The 18,850-nt window shown below is 41.7% G+C and overlaps 1 protein-coding gene across 9 annotated transcripts in view; it reads left to right on the top strand.

Moving 5' to 3' along the window:
* The window catches only part of DPF3 (double PHD fingers 3), a 182,157-nt gene that overhangs the window by 127,386 nt on the left and 35,921 nt on the right, over positions 1-18,850 (top strand). For 7 of the 9 annotated variants that reach the window (XM_069950997.1, XM_069951002.1, XM_069951003.1 and 4 more), the window contains 4 exons: positions 1,099-1,194; positions 1,683-1,749; positions 8,418-8,459; positions 9,557-9,703. In XM_069950997.1, coding sequence (XP_069807098.1) covers positions 1,099-1,194; positions 1,683-1,749; positions 8,418-8,459; positions 9,557-9,703 — 352 coding nt within the window. The remainder of the gene's footprint in view (positions 1-1,098; positions 1,195-1,682; positions 1,750-8,417; positions 8,460-9,556; positions 9,704-18,850) is intronic. The other 2 variants (XM_069950998.1, XM_069951000.1) reach the window with 1 other exon arrangement.

The following is an 18,850-nucleotide window of genomic DNA, read 5'->3' as shown; positions in this document are numbered from 1 at the left end:
GGGACAGAAACAGACAGCTCCATACGTTGTGTAGTGGCCATGCTGGGTTACTGCTCAACTACAACTGAGCTGAAAGGTTGGTGAGCTGTAGTAATCCAGAGTTTAATAGTTTCCACACCTATGCATGCATACTATATACATCTTGTTGTTATTTTTAGAACAGGCTGTGACGGATATACTGAACTAGTGACGGATATACTGAACAGAACAATGTATTACTTACATCAGTACTTTCATCCCTCCGCCTATAGACAGCATTGCTAGACAACTGCTGACACTGTTAGATAGCTGTTAGGGCAAGAAGTCACATGGTACCTTTCATATATCTGTCTTTGCTAAGGGCTGTAACAGCTCCCTGCTCCCATATCTGACCCTGTTTGATTCTTCCAGATGACTGCGAGGGATAGCAGGGATAGGGATGGGAGGGGAGCGAGGAGGCATTCTAGCTTGCTACCCTTCAGGACCTTGGGCTCACTTCTTTTACACTTTGTGACAGAGAATAAAACCATTATTCCACAAGCACAGATGGTTTTTAGTCCACAAAAATTCATCACTAATACAATCATATTGTCCTTATTGAAGTGAAATGGTCAAAATTATGGAAGTTATAGAAGCACAGAGAGATATAGGAAAGGTACCATGTGTCTCCTTGTCCAAACAGATACATAACAGTGTCAGCAGTTTGAAACATGAAATACAGCTGACAGATTCACTTTAAGCTAGACAATGACTTTTATCTCATACAACCACAATAAGAATATACACGCAAAGTACACAATGGAACCCTAAGGGTGAAGCATGCCATTTCCACATAGCATCCATCTGTTTAATGTATACATGCTGTATACATTATAGGCCACACATGTGATGGGAACAGAGACTGCTATATTCAACATAGTCTAGTTAATGTGATTGACGATAACCCAATTTTTTCATTCCGGAAATAGTAGCATTTTCTTTGGCAAATCCTCCTCTATTTCCCCTAGTGAGAAGAAATCAATAAAAAAAACCCCTGTTTTTATAGTTTTAGTTTTCTTACTACAATATTCCAATGCTTGGTTTATTCCAATAACTTACCATCTTGTGGCATTTATTCAGAGGGTTTTAGAAAATGATGAAAATGCAGATGATGCAAATGGTGATGAGGACTACGAAGAGGAGCTTCCAAAAAGAAAGAATCGGAGCAGGGGACGGGTAAGAAAGATGCCATTTTTTTCCCCTGATGTTTATTTTATATCCTTGAGTCAATGAGCTAGAATATGTCAATCTAAATGTTATTATTACAAGGAATACAAAAGCAATAAGTGTGGGTTGATATAATGGCTGTCAAAATGGAAGGGTTGTGCACGGTTCGGTCCTTCCTACTAGTCCCTGAATTTTCCAACATGTAATAAGTTGCACCTAGCGACTAATGGGCAGATACAATATACATATCATCAATTTGGAAACCAATTGGATTTACAGTTAAACATATTTCTGTTAGAACAATATATATCTGTTCTAGTTCCTAAAAACTAAAATATTCTACCGTGACACACATGCCAACTTGCTTCCAACATTTATGAATGATCAGCAATTATAGACGTGTTTATAGACGGAATTACATTGCTATTATATTCTGTTATCTAGTCCACAAATCTCCTTTGTTTTTTAGATAAGTCTATTTTTGCCTTTTTTTCTAGGCTCGTGGAGGCAGGAGGAGGAACGATACCTCTTATGACGAGCATGACAAACCTTACGTATGTGACAGTAAGTAGAGATGTCCTGATGTGCTTCATACCGCTCATACAAGCTGCTCAGTAGACCTGCTTTACTGTGTTTGCTTATATTCTAGCTGTGAGCTACTCCTGTGCTGGCCATAGCTCTCCCACCAAAACACTGAAATAGTGCTGCATGTGATACAGGTGTTTCATGTCTATGACTTTATTATAGGTCAGAGTCTATCAATATAATATTGATTAGGAAAATAAATGATATATGGTGTAGAGAAAATTTGACAAAAACAACCAAAATATTAAGAGCAACCTTCAATATACTTATTAGAGATATTACACTAAGTTCGGGTTCCCGTGGACACAAATGCACATTATTTGATTCCTCGTGGCTGGAGAAGACTGATGCAGCCCTCCACTTTAAATTCCACCTGTGCCATTAATTCCATAGTGTAAACATACCCTCATAGAGCATTTCTTTCTGATATACTGTGGAAAATGGGTAATTTGCCGCATTTTTCTGAAGAAATAGACTTTAATTACAAAAAGTTGGAGAGAGAAGTGCAGCAATAAGCTGTTTAGCTAAAATGTTCTCAAATGCCAAGCAAAACTGGAAAGACTGAGGAAAAAAAGCAAGGAGGTTCTGTTAGAATGGACTGAAGAATGGCAAAAGCTCAGGCGGTTATCACCTTTAGAAAGATTAATGAAGATCTTAACTTACCAGTGAGCACTGCTACTGCAACTATCAGTAGAAAATTCCTTGAAGCCACGTTACCACCAAGAAATCTATTGTTGAAAAAAATGTCCTGAATAGGTTAAAATTTTCTGAGGAAGACTATACTGACTGGCCTAAAGACAAATGGTGCAACGTTTTATGAGCTGATGAAAGCAAAATTGTTCTTCTTGGGTCTAGTGGCAGCAGATGGTATGTCAGATAACCACCGAGCACCGAATTGAAGCCACAGAACAAGATAGTTAACATGGTGGTGCAAAAATGGGGGTGTTTTTCATACCATATTCCTGGCCTATTTAGTTTGAACTTATGACTTTAGTGGATAATATCTTGGTTACAAACAGGATTAAGGTAATGGAGTGGCCAGCCCAATGCCCTGACCTCAATCCCATAGAGAACTTGTCAGGTGACATACAGTAGGAAATAGGCAGTTTGATGCAAAACCCCAAAAATGCCTAAGGACTGTGGAGTGTATCTAATCTTTCTGGACTGGAAGACCTGTTCTGAGGTCCCAGAAGCTGGTCGACTCCATGCAGCACTGATGTCAACCAGCTCTAAGAAACGATGGTTATGCCACTAAATATTAGTTAAGTCGTATTGTTTTTTTCAGTGTATACATAAAATTTCTCAGTTTTTGAAACATACCTATCAACTAAAGACAGCAGCAGGATACGTTAAAAGAATCCTACAGGAATGTGGTGCTTTTCTGATGCGGGTATTAGACTATATTCCCAGAAGCACCATAGATTGAATTGTAAGTATATTAGTCAACTGCATTTCTGGGAGTTCCGTCCTCCGCTTGCGTCAGAAGACGACCACGGACCTGCAGGATTCTTTCATTGTATCCTGCTGCGGACTCGAAGTGATAAAATTATGTTTGTTTGTTTTTAAAGCGACTCTGTACCCACTATCTGTCTCCCCCAAACCACTTGTACCGTCAGATAGCTGCTTTTAATCCAAGATCTGTCCTGCGGTCCATTCGGCAGGTGATGCATTAATTGTCCTAAAAAACAACTTTTAAACTTGTAGCCCTGTGTCAAATGGCCGTAGCCTAGAATGTCTGTGCCCTAACTGTGCACTACCCCTCCATCTCTTCTCCCCACCCTCTTCATCATTAGGAATGCCACTGGCAGGATATTTCCTATTCCTCTGCAGTGAACATTACACAGGTGCCTTAACGATCCAGCCCATGTGCCGTGTTCTCACAGCTGATGAATAGGAGAAAATCTGCCTGGAGCATTCCTAATGATGAGGAGGGACAGAGAGGTTGTGCCAGCCTACTGCATACACACTCTGGGCCACCGCCGTTTGACACAGGGCTTTTTTAGGACAATAATAATTCAGGCAAATAAAGTTTTATAATGATTTTGCGCTCACTGCTATTTTGTTTTTGTTTTTTTTAACACCACTGTAGATGCACATTTCTTATGTCAAATTCAACAAAGATGTGTATTTTTCATTCGGTTTCTTTCTGGTTGTATTTCAAAGGACAGAAAATACACTGTACTGAATAAGCCTTCAGGCCAAGATCACACATTGTGGGTTAAAAAAAAAAAAAAGCTGGAAAAGATCACAGATTTACTACTAATCCTGTCTTTCACATCCTCCATCCTCAAATAAACCCTATTTATACACAGCTTGTAAACCATTTCTTTTTCTGTTAGTTAGAAAACCATAATTTACTGTGCTCCCTGTGGTTACAATATTAAGTGATTGGATTAAGGGATGACCACTGTAGCATGAGAACATACAACCTAAGAGTCCTAAAGCTCCTGTACTCCGTGAGGGGGAACACATCATCTGAAAATTACCTTTGTTTAAGATTAAAGGAGACATCCCATGAAAGTAAAAAAAAATAAAGATGGAATGGAAGGGGAGTGCGGGAACATGATAAACAATGTATACTTACCAGTCCGTATGCCTTTGTAGCGCCACTCCCAGATGTAAATCAGGTACATCACATGTACTCAGCTCTGCCAGCTGCAACTTCAAGGCCCAGCTGAGTGGGTGCCCGGTAAGCTTGTCCCGCCCCAGTCACTGATTGGCTTAGGGAGCAATCAGGTACATGACGTTGCAGCTGCAAGAGCTGCAAGATGCCGCCAGCTGTCAGCTTGTTTATTATGTTGCTGCACCCCCCCCTTTTACTTTTTTTTTTTTTTCTTTGACAGGACTTCTCCTTTGATATATTAATATTTCAGATTTTTATTTCATTTCCATGTCACATGTTAAAAGAAACTGAGTGCTTGGCTAAGCCAGTTGTCTACAGTCACGGGCCCAGTTACTAACTCATGTTGCTTTAACATGGGGCAGTATGAACATCACAGCACTCTTTGGTATCACTGGATTCCCATAATGTCCTCTATGGCTTTGTCATCCTGTAATATCTCCTTTCACATATCTTATTAGGTAGACTGCTACATTGGGATCAAGAGGGGCTCCTGAGAGCTGCATCTTAATGTACTTTCCACCATAAATATAATTTGTCCACGTCTCTATCTACAGTCCAATCAATTACTTTAAAGCTGGTCTGTCAACTACTTCATGCCACCTTCTCTCAGCGGCGTGAAGTAGTGACAGGCACATGGATCTTAACTATGTGACTTACGTGTTAATATGCTTTATAGTTTTGCCAAAGTTACAGCTGATTACTTTAAGCACACTGTGAACTTGGAGTCTGGCTTGGAGTTGTAGGATCCCCCCCCCCCCCCCCATCACTGGCTGTCTTATTCGTAGTACTCTGCATGGGGAGAAAGCTGTCACTAGTGGGTGGACATGGAGGCTGTTGCTCAAAAAAATCATTAAACTCCAAGGTCAAAGCACCCTTTAAGTTCTGTAAAATTTACACACAGGTCACATAATGAAATGAGTACACCTGTCACTACCTCATGCTCCTCTCAAGACAGGATAACATGAAGTAGGTGATATATCTGCTTAATTTAGGTCTCTCAATCGATTTTTTTTTTTTTTTTTGTTATCAAGGATAGGTCTGAATGCATATTCTTCATTACACTTACACATACACTTTTTATTAAGGTAATCTGTTATTCCTTGTGCAATGCATTATTTTTGCTTAAAAGGATTGTAAAGAGAACAGTCCACAATGGTCAGAAAAGCGATAGTTAAGAGTCTTAGGGCTCTACTACATGGGCACTTGTTTGATATTGTTCATTTAAAGAGCGCTTTAGACGGGCAAATAATTGTATGGTGAGGAGCCGCCAGGTACTGTAGTAGTAGAAAATCGGTCTATTACACAGGACAAGATGTTATGTTACAGAGGCATTGAAAGTTGTCACTATGTAATCACCATGCTGAGGGTGTAGGAAGCCTAAGCCGTGGGGTGGCTTTTCATGCACAAACTTACATGCTATTTAATGAATTTTGACCACCCTTACTATGCTGCATGAAAATGACCAGAAATAAACATTTACAGTTGAAAATTACGGCTGTCATGGGGACTGGCCCTGCTGAGGTGAACACTGGGTGTATATAGAGGACTCTGTCCTTTGCATAGTAGTAACTAGCCTATCCATGCTAGTTATTCTGGTTACAATCTGCTGACACTATTGGCTGTTGGGTAAAGGACCCACATGGTACTGTTCATATATCTGCCTGTGCTTCCAGAAAACTAAACTTTTATTCAATAGTTGAAGATGCCTTCCCAAGCTGTAACACCTCCTTAGGGGTCATTCACACGTCAGTAGACTTCCTTCCATACACGAATGGTGTTCTGTGGACTGGACCTGGGAGCTCCCAGCATCATGATTAATTATGATGTCGAGAGCTCCTAAACTGTTTAAAGCGACTCTGTACCCACAATCTGACACCCACAAACCACTTGTACCTTCTGATAGCTGCATTTAATCCAAGATCTGTCCTGGGGTCCGTTCGGCAGGTGATGTAGTTATTTGTCCTAAAAAAACAACTTTTAAACTGGCAGCCCTGTGTCAAACAGCAGTGGCCTACAATATCTGTGCCCTAACTTTGCACCACCACTTTGTCCCTCCTCTCCACCCTCTTCATCATTAGGAATGCCCCTAGAACATTTACTCCATGCTAAACATTGCACAGGTGCTTTAACAATCCAGCACATGTGCAGTGCTGACACAGGTGAGGAATAGGAGACAGTCTGCCTTGAGCATTCCTGGGGAGGAGGGACAGAGAGGTTGTGCCAGCCTAATGCATACACAATCTAGGCCACGGCCGTTGGGCACAGGGCTGCAAGTGTAAAAGTTTTTTTTTTTAGGACAATAACCACATCACCTGCCGAACGGACCCCAGGACAGATCTTGGATTAAAAGCAGCTATCTGATAGTACAAGTGGTTTGGGGGGGGGGGGGGGGCAGATTGTGGGTACAGAGTCGCTTTAGAAGTCTGCATTAGTGTACTGACACAGCCATGCATGTCTCTATATCCTGAAAGCACAGCTTGATATACCTTTTATAGTCTGGTTGGGGAACGGCAGAATTCTGTGTGTTTTTAATTAAACAAGAGGCAAACACATAATTTGGCTACAGATTGAGTCCAGGACTGCCTAGATAAATATTGTATATTTATCTTTATTATTATTTTTTGCTTAGTTTTTGTGGTTGAATAAATGTTTAATTCAAGTTTAATTTCAGAATCAGCATTTTCCCCCCTTAAACTCACTATTTCATGTAAAGTGGCATGGAGGTGTTTTTTTATACATGGTATATTGTGTGCTTTCTAAAAAAAAATATAGAACTACAGAAAAGATTAAATCTGCCCCCAGTGCTGTTTATTTGAGGTTTAGGATTTCCTTGCAGATTTTATACTATGTCCAGTGATTGAAAGAGAGTGAATATTAAAATTTTTTCTTACACAATGCGGATTTTACGTGTATATTTCCTAGTGTATGCGCCATGCGTAAGGAGATTTGGATTTGTTGCCGAAATATTTTGTTTTGTAAGGGGAAAATCACACTTACAAGTTCTTTGTGCACGTTCTGCATATACGGACGGTATGCAACAAAACTGATTATCGGAAAGGTTGAAATCATGGGTCTCTAAACTGCGGCCCTCCAGTTGTTGCAAAACTACATTTCACATCATGCCTGGACAGGCAAATCCAAAGCTTTAGCTGTCCAGGCATAATGGGAGTTGTGGTTTCGCAACAGCTGGAGGGCCGCAGTTTGGAGACCCATGGTTTAAATCGTTGAGCGCCTGTGTCAGTACAGCAGCGCAAAGATTTAAACTTCTGACAATCCGTTACGTTGCACGCTGTCCATATATACAGACTGTGCACAGAATGTGTGAATGAGGTCTTAGCGTTATTTTAACAATATGCCAGGTGTTTACTTTCTGAAAATATGAGTATTGAAATATAGTATGATACTTTTCATAATTTTATAATTTAGGTTTTATTTGTACGTGTTAAAAATATGAAGAGGTCCATAAACCTCAGACATTTTTATTTATTTTTTTTGCATTTGAGCTGACATACCTTCCTAGTTCTTTATTGGTATTCTGACCACTGAGAATTATGGCTAGGATAAGTCATAAATGGTTGATAGTTGGAGTCCTCTGGAGCCGCTACTTATTGTGAGAACTGGGATCTTGGGGCTCCCACTGTATCACAAACGACAAGCAAGGTAAGCAATACCTAGAAGTTTTCTCCCCATTAGGAAACAAAAAAACTTGCACAGTGGTCCTTAAAACCTATGTGAGTTACAGATCCAGTCCCTGAACCTGTTTATGTCACAGTCATACAGTCAGACTCCTATGAGGTGGCAATCCCAGGAGTGGGGCCCCTTCCCTATCAGACCTTTATGACTTATCATTTGGATACTCCTCTAGACAAACATATTTTAAACACGCATAATATGTCCGCTCCCATTAACGCGCTTCTGAATACACTGAAAATCTCCCTTGTTCGTACCTATTCCCAAAATGCCTTGTTATACAGCAAGGTTCACTCTTCGCTGTTTCTTTCTCTCTCTTTTTTCTTTGTTGCAGATAGTTACAAACAAAAGCATAACCCAAAAACTGCTGAAAAAGGTACTTATTACCTCTCTCCCCTTGCTTGTACAAAATGTTACTAGAAGATTGTGGCTGTGTGACATTACGGTGCCCTTTTGCGAGATGCTAGTTTGGCTGCTGACTATACTACAGGACAAGTTCTCTTAATGGTTAGGGCAGGGGTCTCAAACTCAAAAAATTCAAGTTTAAGAGGCCTTTCATAATCAATATAATACAACATTGTTAATTAAATTGTGCCCTCTATATTGTAATAGTGCCCCCTGTGGTCACAATACTGTATTAATGCTTGGTTTTCAAACAGAAAAATAACCTTGTCCTGCTCCACTGTTACTCGCAGCTACAGTTTCTCTCCAGGCCTGTGAGCCACAAGGATGGGATCCCCTTACGCAGGTGCAGTAACTTCATATCACGCAGGCCAGTGTGGGGATCACATCTTTTGGCTGCTTATATAGCTCCTGCCATTGTACCAGAGGCCTGGTGCTTGCAACACCCCTGTTGGGAGCTCTGGTAGCCTGTAGGCTATAGATGACCACCTCAGGGGCCATATGTGGCCTGTGTGTTTGAGACCCCTAGTTTAGGGCATGTGGAAGATGCTCTACCACAGACAAACCCATTGACACAGTTTTGCCCAATAAGTGGCTCCGGAAATAACGGAAGTGAGTGCTCCCCTGTTTTTTCTTCTTTTGTTCAGTTTGGGTGGAGGTGTTGTAAAACCCGGCATCTCCTTGTGCTTAATTGTCTTTGAAAACAAATGTACATGAAAATTAAAGTGACGTTTACCACTAAATATTTATCTATCCTCATGTTTGTTCCACCTATGGGGCAAAGCATCTAAATGTGTCAAAGTAAAAAATAAAATAAAAAATAAAACAACTTTGGCCACTGTTTGTAATTCTACATCCATTTACTACAGAGAAAAGCATTAAGCACATGTCTTGTTTTAATTGTAAGCAAATGTTATAATGAGTATATTATATCCTGTTTTCCAAAACTAGCAAATTGCATTGTAAACTATGTTGGATACATTGTAAAAATGCTTAAAAGCAAAATGGTAAACTATGTGTGAAACTCTAATATGGCACTAGGAATCCATTTTCCAAATGTTATCTTTATAGTTTGCGGAAAACGTTACAAGAACAGACCTGGCCTCAGCTACCACTATACCCACACTCATCTAGCTGATGAAGAAGGGACAGACAGCAGAGACCAAGAATCCCGATCTCCGTGTTCCCCTTCCATACATAGAAGTGAAAACCAGAAACGTAAGTGCACAAATTTGTTTTTTTATTTTACCAAAATGCATGTAGCTACTTATATACCTATAACCTAAACATTTTGGTATGGTTGTAAGTAAGGCCTATATCCCCAGTAGCATACTGACAGAGGATCTGGAAACTAAGGCCTAGTTTACATACTTGTGTCGGGCGGCGTTTCCCTCCGGTGCAGTGGAGAAGCATCGGAGAGAAACAGATCTCTGAACTGATCCCATTGTTTTCCATGGGACAGTTCAGATGATCCGTTCCACAACTGATACCGACGGACAGGCTACATGCAGCGTTCTGACGTACGGCCCGCTAGACTATCTGGCACCGCATCCACTAAAGTCTATGGAGTGCCGGAGGCATACCGTGTACAGACGCATGCATTATGCATCCACCGGCTTTTGCCTCCGGCGCTCCATAGAGATATCCCTGCCCCCCCATTAACCCTTGTCACCCTGGCCCTTCAGTAGAGTGGCCCCTGGCAGGATGAGCAGCCCACCCAGCTACTCTATATATATGTGCAGCCCCCTTTAGGACAGGGGTAGGGAACCTTGCCTCTCCAGCTGTTGCAAAACTACAACTCCCATCATAGTTGGAATATCCAGGCATGATGGGAGTTGTAGTTTTGCAATAGCTGCAGAGCCAAGGTTCCCTATCCCTGTTAAAGCAGATGTCCCCATGTATTTCTGCCCAGAGTAGAGGGTTGCTGTGTGCTGCTGCCCCCTAATCTAATGCTGCTGCCCCCTATATCCATCCCCCCCCTAAGAATAAAAAACTCATGACAACTGATTGAATAAACTTACGGCAACTGATGGAAACTGATGTTTTTTACTTGAAAAACCTGATGACAACTCATGCCTTTTTGGCATCAGTTGTGACCTCAGTTGTAGGCAGGTTCGTACAAATAAACTGAAACAGACGCAACTTATGGCTGGGTTCACACTATGTATATTTGAGGCTGTATTTGTGAGGCTGTATAGCAACCAAAACCAGGAGTGGATTGAAAACACAGAAAGGCTCTGTTCACATAATGTTGTAATTGAGTGGATGGCCGTCATTTAATGGCAAATTTTTGCTGTTATTTTAAAACAACGGCTGTTATATTGAAATAATGGCAGTTATTTACCGTTATATGACGGCCATCCACTCAATTTCAACATTATGTGAACAGATCCTTTCTGTGTTTTCAATCCACTCCTGGTTTTGGTTGCTATGAGGACCTGACTTGAGGACCAAATACTGCCTGAAATATACAGTGTGTGAACCCAGCCTATATATGTAAACTAGGCCTAAGATACAGAGAATTGTTTTGTGCGGTTCTTTTTCTGCAGACTGATGGAGAATTGGAAGGAACAATGATCACAAGATATTTTCTTACTGCCTCTAGTTTGCTACCCAGCGTGTTCTTTTATGTGCTATGCAGATGAAGAGTTAAAAAGAACGATATGACAAGTGACCAGAGTTATTTGTATTAGCAATGAAAGAATATTTGAATATTTTTAGCTATGGATCTGTGAGTTTGAGGTTGCACTGTGTTGAATATTCTAGCTTTATTTTTATTTTTTTGTAAACTTTCAAGACCTGCTTTCTGTGACATGCCTGTGGAGCTGTATGTTTAGAGCTCAGTGGGTGTTCCTTGTGTTGCTCTTTGTGAAGCATGCATTCTGAATCTCTCTCGCTCCCTTCTATCAGTGTACCTGTAACTCCCTTTCTCTCACAATGACATGGCTGTAATTTTTGTGTGAATCAAAAATAGAACCTTTCTGGGCTTGATTTACAGTGCTGTCCTATCAAGAAAAGGGTTAACTTTTGACTTTGAACAAGCTTGGATAATGCTGCCCATGTATGACATAGGAACCTTGTGCTTAGTCCACAGCAGACTCGCATAATAGCATAGAAACGTCGTCAGCTATGTAGGGGATGGGTCTCCAAACTGTGGCCCTCCAGCTGTTGCAAAACCACAATTTCCATCATGCCCTGACAGCTAAAGCTTTGGATTTGACTGTCCAAGCATGATGGGAAATGTAGTATTGCAACAGCTGGAGGGCCGCAGTTTGGGGACCCCTGATGTAGGGGTTTGAAGCTACTGCAGCTTCCATGTGCTCAGCTGATCACGTGACAGCACAGCGTATGCTCAGACAATTTCCTGTTTTGTCACCATCGTGGAACAGTGATCTAGTGAGGAAGATTGCAAGATTTATTGGCCACATTGTTTACATGACAACCTTTAGGGGGGGGTCGCTTATCAGGATCACCCCTCTTTTGTTTGTTGGTCTGTATACAGCTTTTTATTTTTTGGTGTTGGATTTTAAAGGAGAATTCTGGACATCTGAAAAAATTGACAGCCGGCAGGGGGGAACATAATAAACAACACCTACTTACCTCTCCCCGTGCCCCCAAAGCACCGGGTCACAGGCTCCAGGACCCTGCCGGAAGGCATTTTCCCCAGAGTTTGGATGTCTCCACAACAACTCGTAGGCAAAAAATGCCCGACTGATAAATTGCCCATCAGCCGGTGAGTGACTGCACCTGTGTGCAGGGTGTGAACATGATGTAAGGTGAACACTATGATAAAGGTGGTTCTGGAAAATCCCATCCACTCCAGGGAAAACAGTCCGCATGTATGGGCGTATGTGGGCTGTAAGGATGGATTCCTAAAAAGATGAGGGTAGCTTGAGCATGCTTGAGTCTGATCATTCGGCATTTTAATACCAGTGGCTGGAAACGTTGGATGCAGCCCTAGCGAGTTCGGAAAACATGGATACAGCCATAGGCTTGAGTCTCGCTCCTCTCTAAATTCTAATCTACCCAGGAAAGGTTTAAAGTTGATACAACTTAGTTATCAAAAGTGCAGTGACCCTCCGTCAGCTTGGGAGCCCCGTACAGTATGCAGTAGGAGTCACTAAACTAAGCCGTTTTCATTTGGGTATTAAGCAGTTCCACTGTGGCGTGTCTGCCCTTGCACACCTATATAAGCCAATGTTCACTTCTCACGTCCGAGACACATGGTGTTCCACATGTTTTTTCCATGTGTTTTCCATGTCTCCTATTTACAGTGGTGCCATTTGTCTACACATGATGCACTTCCACCACAGAATCAGGTGAGCAGTTCGCAAACTGTGCAGTTTCAGATGCTGCCGCCCTTGGCCAAAAAGCTTATAATCACCCCTTTTACAATGCTGATAAATTGACTTTTTTTTTTTACCCATGCTAGCAATGATGGTAATGCAAGCAGATAGCCTCCGTACACGTTATATGCCCACCAAGCACACTCATGACACGTGACTTCCTAATGAACTAAACTACACGCTGCCAACATTGTACGTAGGAAGTCTTAATACAACTTAACTGTATATTATCACCGGTGGAGGTATTTAGCAAATCTGTTACTTGTCAGTGACATCATTTTAGGGGTCAGAAGGGCACAACTGTGACCATCTGTTACTGGATGTATTGTATTAAACAGGTATGTGTAGTTTTCAGCCATTTTATCCGTGTATGTAATGTTATGGAGGCATTTGTCCTGTATTACAGAATGTGATGAAGCCGCCCTATACAAATTTTATAGGAAGCCATAATAAGTCTGTGTATTGAGTCTTGATTTTGGGAGAGGAGGGAGACTGATTGCACCAGGAACCAAAAAGCTTTTGGCTTTGTCTCTGATGTCACTTAGGGTGGTATTACACGGAGCAAATATCGTTCAAAAAAATCGTTAAATCATTTGGATTTGAACGATAATCGTTTAGTGTAATAGCAGTCAACGATTAAACGGCAAACGAGAAATCGTTGGCGGTTTAATATAATTTTGGACCTATTTTTATCGTTGATCGTTTGCAAATAGTTCGCATGTAATAAGACATTGTTTGGTCATTCGCAGTAGTGGCAAATGCAGTGGCGACGACAGGACGAACGCAACGATCATAAGTAACGTTAATCATCGAAAAATCACTTTGTGTAATAGTACCCTTAGTGAAATGAATGAGGCTTCCTTGTAATGCATAGGCATGCTGGTTTTGCATTCATATGGGCCCTTGTAAGGCAAATAGAAAGGGATTGTCTAACCAAACCTCAGTATACTATACACAGAATTTAACAGCATTACCTATCTGACTATATACATTTTTGTCCACTTGTTGCAAATAATATGAAAGTAAACCACTCTGGTCAGGGTTATCCATATATCCTTATTACATAAGAAAAACAAGAAAGGTAATTACATTGACCCTTTGTAGCGGGGCCGTCTGTCTAGCTGCAGGCACACTTCCCTGTTCTATTTGATTAAAGGATTGGTTTATGAGGGCTAAGCCTCCTTACATGTATGCAACCTCAGAATGTGCCTCGCCTGATTACTGTAATGGCGGGTGACAAGCTAAGATAACAGCATGACCTCCCTAATCACATTGAGGGGGGAGGGGTAACTTTAAGAACTGGACATGGTTTTTATTTTTACATAAAAGATGTCCAGAAATATGCTATGTGTTAAACTAAAGAGTGTGTTTGTGTGTATATACACAATGTAGATCTTTAAAGTGAATCACATTTGCTATTGATATGTATTAATTAATAAATATCTTGCTGTACAATGATCAATGGAAAAGCTATGCTGCATTTAGCTTGACCTGTTGTAAGCCATATTCTTCCTCATCACCCCTAGAGTGGGTGCGGGGGAAGGGGTCACATCCATCAGTGCCTGTAAGACAACACCCCTTTGGGTGGAAAGCATTATAGGGGGTGCTGTAGTCCTACAGCCATTGGTGTTTATGGTCAAGTGTACACACGGCATAAATATTATTAAACTGTATATAAAAAGTAGCATTAACCCCTTAAGAACCCATGCCATACGGGTACGTCATGGAATCCTGTCACTTAAAGGGAATTTGTCAGCACCTGGGCTGGTCCCGAGGTGCTGACAGTGCAGTGAAGCAGTACGTCCCATAATGTATGCAGTACCTTTCTTTTAGCAGTCTGTGCAGTAGTTTTATTATATTTTTGTCCGTAACTTGTGGTGAGGAGTTCGTGCCGCACTTAGGCAAGCCTCACCAACGATTTCTCCTCCCCGCTTGCTGCCCGGCCCAGCCTCCTCCTTCAGAATGATGTTGGTGGCAAGGGTCGTGCGTCAACTCGCCAGTACGCGCATGCACCTTGGATCTGTTGGGTATTGTATGCGTCTGCGTCTCGAATCACGCATGCGCCATAGCGCAGATGAGTGGCGTGCCTCTGTGCTACAGCACATGCGCGATTCAGGACGCACGACCCTTGCCACCAACGTCATTCTGAAGGAGGAGGCTGGGCCGGGCAGCAAGCGGGGAGGAGAAATCGTTGGTGAGGCGTGCCTAAGTGCGGCACGAACTCCTCACCACAAGTTAAGGACAAAAATACAATAAAACTACTGCACAGACTGCTAAAAGAAAGGTACTGCATACATTATGGGACATATACTGCTTCAGGACCAGCCCAGGTGCTGACAGATTCCCTTTAAGGACCCATGCCATACCCGTACGTCATGGATTCTGGCGCTGCTTTGAAGTGAGCTCAGGAGATGAACTCACTTCAAAGCACGTGGGGACTGACTGCTATATGCAGCCAGGTCCTCACTGATAATGACGGGCCGCTGCGATCGTGCAGCCACACGCCATTAACCCCTGCAGTGCCGCAATCTCCTGTTACTGACTGATCAGGACCCCCCCCCAGTATGACTGTGGGAGTTCTGATCGTTCGTGAGATTGGCGATCAGTGTATAGCGTCTGCACAGGCAGGCTCTATGCAATGATCGCAGATTACACTGATTATTGCTATGCTATGGCATAGCAATGATCAGTGTATGTAATGTAATGTGGACATAAAAAGTAAAAAGTTTTAATAAACACAACATAGAGCCCCTCTCCCAATAAAATTTTAAATCCCCCATTCCCATTTTATAAATAAAACACATAAAGTAAATAAATAAATATACATATTATATACTGTAACATTTGTAATAGTCCGATCTATTACAATAAAACAATATTGTTCCCCCACAGTGAACGGCGTAAACAAAAAGCAGTTAAAAAAAGCTAGGATTGATTATTTTTATTACATTTTTTTTTACGTACAGCCCCGTAAGTGAAAAAATAGAAATGCTATAAGAGTAACAATAGGGGCCATTGTAATCACAAAAGTAAAACATTAGAAAAATGCATATCACTGTATTCAGACTGACCTATAGAATAAAGATAAAATGTCAGTTTTACTGTAAAGTGCATTACATAAACAGCCCCCCCCCCCCCCCCCCCAAACACACACAATTTGCAAAATTTTATTTTCTCCTCAACTTCCCCCCATAAATGATATTTTGGGGGTTCTTTCATACATTTTATATTAGATCAAAAGGCGCCTTTACAAAGTACACCTGTTCCTGAAAAAAAGTTATAGCTCTCAGAAGACGAGAAGGAAAAAGCGAAAACGCTAAATTGAAAATTGTCCCGGTCCTTAAAGTGGTTGGCCATTTTATAGTAAAATAGGTCAGTGTACAGTATTAGTAAGTGTACTCACTGTATATACTGACAGCAGCTCCCTCTGTACTCACTGTATATACTGACAGCAGCTCCCTCTACTCACTGTATATACTGACAGCAGCTCCCTCTGTACTCACTGTATATACTGACAGCAGCTCCCTGTGTACTCACTGTATATACTGACAGCAGCTCCCTGGGTACTCACTGTATATACTGACAGCAGCTCCCTGTGTACTCACTGTATATACTGACAGCAGCTCCCTGTGTACTCACTGTATATACTGACAGCAGCTCCCAGTCTACTCACTGTATATACTGACAGCAGCTCCCTGTGTACTCACTGTATATACTGACAGCAGCTCCCTGTGTACCTCACAGAGCTAATATCAGACTCCCCTCATCCAGGCTGGGCTGCCCTGCTCTTTTTTGTTTCTGTCCATAAAATGCCTGACATGGAGGAGCATGTGACCATGCTCCGCCCCCTGTGTCCTCTTTCGACATATACAGGCTCAGTGGTGGACACTGGGGGGCGGGGCACAGCCACATGCTCCTCTATATCGGCCATTTTATGGACAAAAATAAAACAGAGCAGGGCAGCCCAGCCTGGAGGAAAGGAGTCTGATTTTAGCCCTTTGACGTACACAGGTAGCTGCTGTCAGTATATACATTGAGCACACTTACTAATACTGTATACTAAACTATTTTACTATAAAGTGGCCAACCCCTTTTGGGCTCTGTCCTTAAGGGGTTAAACATCAATGATGCCAATAAAACATAGTAACAAATTGTAGTGCAGGTCCTCCCCTGTTCAGCCAACACAGTTCTGACCTGTTCAGAGTGTAGAAGACCTCTAAAGTTGTCCTGTTATTTTTCACCTCAAGACTTTAACAACAAATCTTTTATAGACATGAGTCCGATTGTTCGGCAATTGACTGTGAGTGGCTGAAGAAGTTGGATGCATCTCTAGAGTCCAGGAAACCAGTTTCCAGGACTCCCTAGGGCTGCATTCAACGTCTTCAGCCACCGTAATTAAATGTAAAAGCAATCAAACAATCATGCTCCAGTTGTGCTTATTTCTAATCTTTTAGTCTGTTAACCCTTCAAGAGAGAGGGCATTTACAGTAATAGCGAAGTGATGTGCTTTGTTATCTCTGCAATCCTCTCTCCAGCTGCTGCCTTATAACTGAATGCCACTCCTCCCTGGGTGATGGAAAAACCTGGATCCAGTCCTGGGAAACTGGGGTAAGGACTTGATCCAGCCTTTCCCACCAGCCGGGGAGGCGCAGCACGCAGCGGCAAGGAGTTAAATGGAAGTAGGCTGGTGAGCGGATTGCAGAGATAAAGCAAAGTTCACTCATCTCTACTGATTTGCATTTTTAATTTACATCCACTTTTAAGAACCATAACGTTTATTTTTCCATCTAAGAGCTTGTTTTTTTGTGGGACCAACTATACTTTGTAACAACAAGGTATATTGCTAAACAGGAAAATACAGTATTTTCCTGCGTATAACCCTACTTTTTAACTACTTTTAATATTCTTAAAAGTCAGGGTTCACCTTATATGCCAGGTGCTGATAAAACTTCAGAACCGGACTGGAGACTCTGCAGTCGCCACATACGGTGGGGGGAGGTACAAAACTGCCACATCCCCACCGTATACAGCAGCTGCGTGAAGGGCAGAGCAAGCTGCAGGCGTCCGGGTATGGAAAAAAGATACGGTAGAGTGGTGCTGTGCCCAGAAAAACACCCCTCTTTCACCAGTCTGGCCCCATCTTGTATTCTGCTGGTATTACTGTACCTCCTTCTCTGCCTCTCAGATCTCGCTGCTCTCTGATGTGTTTTTATTAATTTTTATTTGGTGTGCGTTGGAAGAAGGGAAGTCTTATACGGCGAGTATATCCCAAACTCTATATTTTAACTGGAAAAATTGGGGGTTGTCTTATACGCCGGAAAATACAGTAATTCTACAGTAAAATTGTAAAAAAAAAATTATTTAGCATGCCTTATCACAATTTTTATGAAAGGAAGGGTTTATACTCCCTTAGCGGTCTAAGGGCTCTATTACACTGAAATATTATTGAACGAAAAACAGTTATATCATTCAAATTTAAGTGATAATCTTTCGGGGTATATGCAGGCCACGATCTAATGATTAACAAAAATTTGTTAGTGTGTGGTTGATCACATCTGACCATTTGATTCCCGCTGCCTTCCCGTTAAGTGGGAAAGGTGGAGACAGCCTGAGTACCGCCTGGAAAACAGTGATACAGCCTAGGTAATAGGCTGTATCCCTGTTTTCCAGGTGGTACTTGGGCTGTCTCTACCCTACCACGGAACGGGAAGGCAGTGGGAATCAAATGATGAAGGTTCGAGTTCAATCGAACCTTACAATTCCCAAAGTTCGATCATCTCTAACTATAGTTAGATAGGACTTTACATCCAGATGTCCTTCCTTGAAGTACTGCATACTGGGACATACCCATCTATCATTATATACCAGTCACAATTTGGCCCTTGTTTTTTCAGAGCCTTACATTTCCCCATTCATTCGGCTTCCATATATATATATATATATATATATATATATATATATATATATATATATCCCACCTCCTGACAGGTGTCATTGAAAAGAGATATTCAAGGTTATT

The sequence above is a fragment of the Dendropsophus ebraccatus genome, chromosome 13 (genome assembly GCF_027789765.1).
Source record: "Dendropsophus ebraccatus isolate aDenEbr1 chromosome 13, aDenEbr1.pat, whole genome shotgun sequence".
Taxonomy (NCBI): domain Eukaryota; kingdom Metazoa; phylum Chordata; class Amphibia; order Anura; family Hylidae; genus Dendropsophus; species Dendropsophus ebraccatus.
Note: the sequence above shows the minus strand (reverse complement) of the source record. Positions and strands in the feature narration are given on the sequence as shown.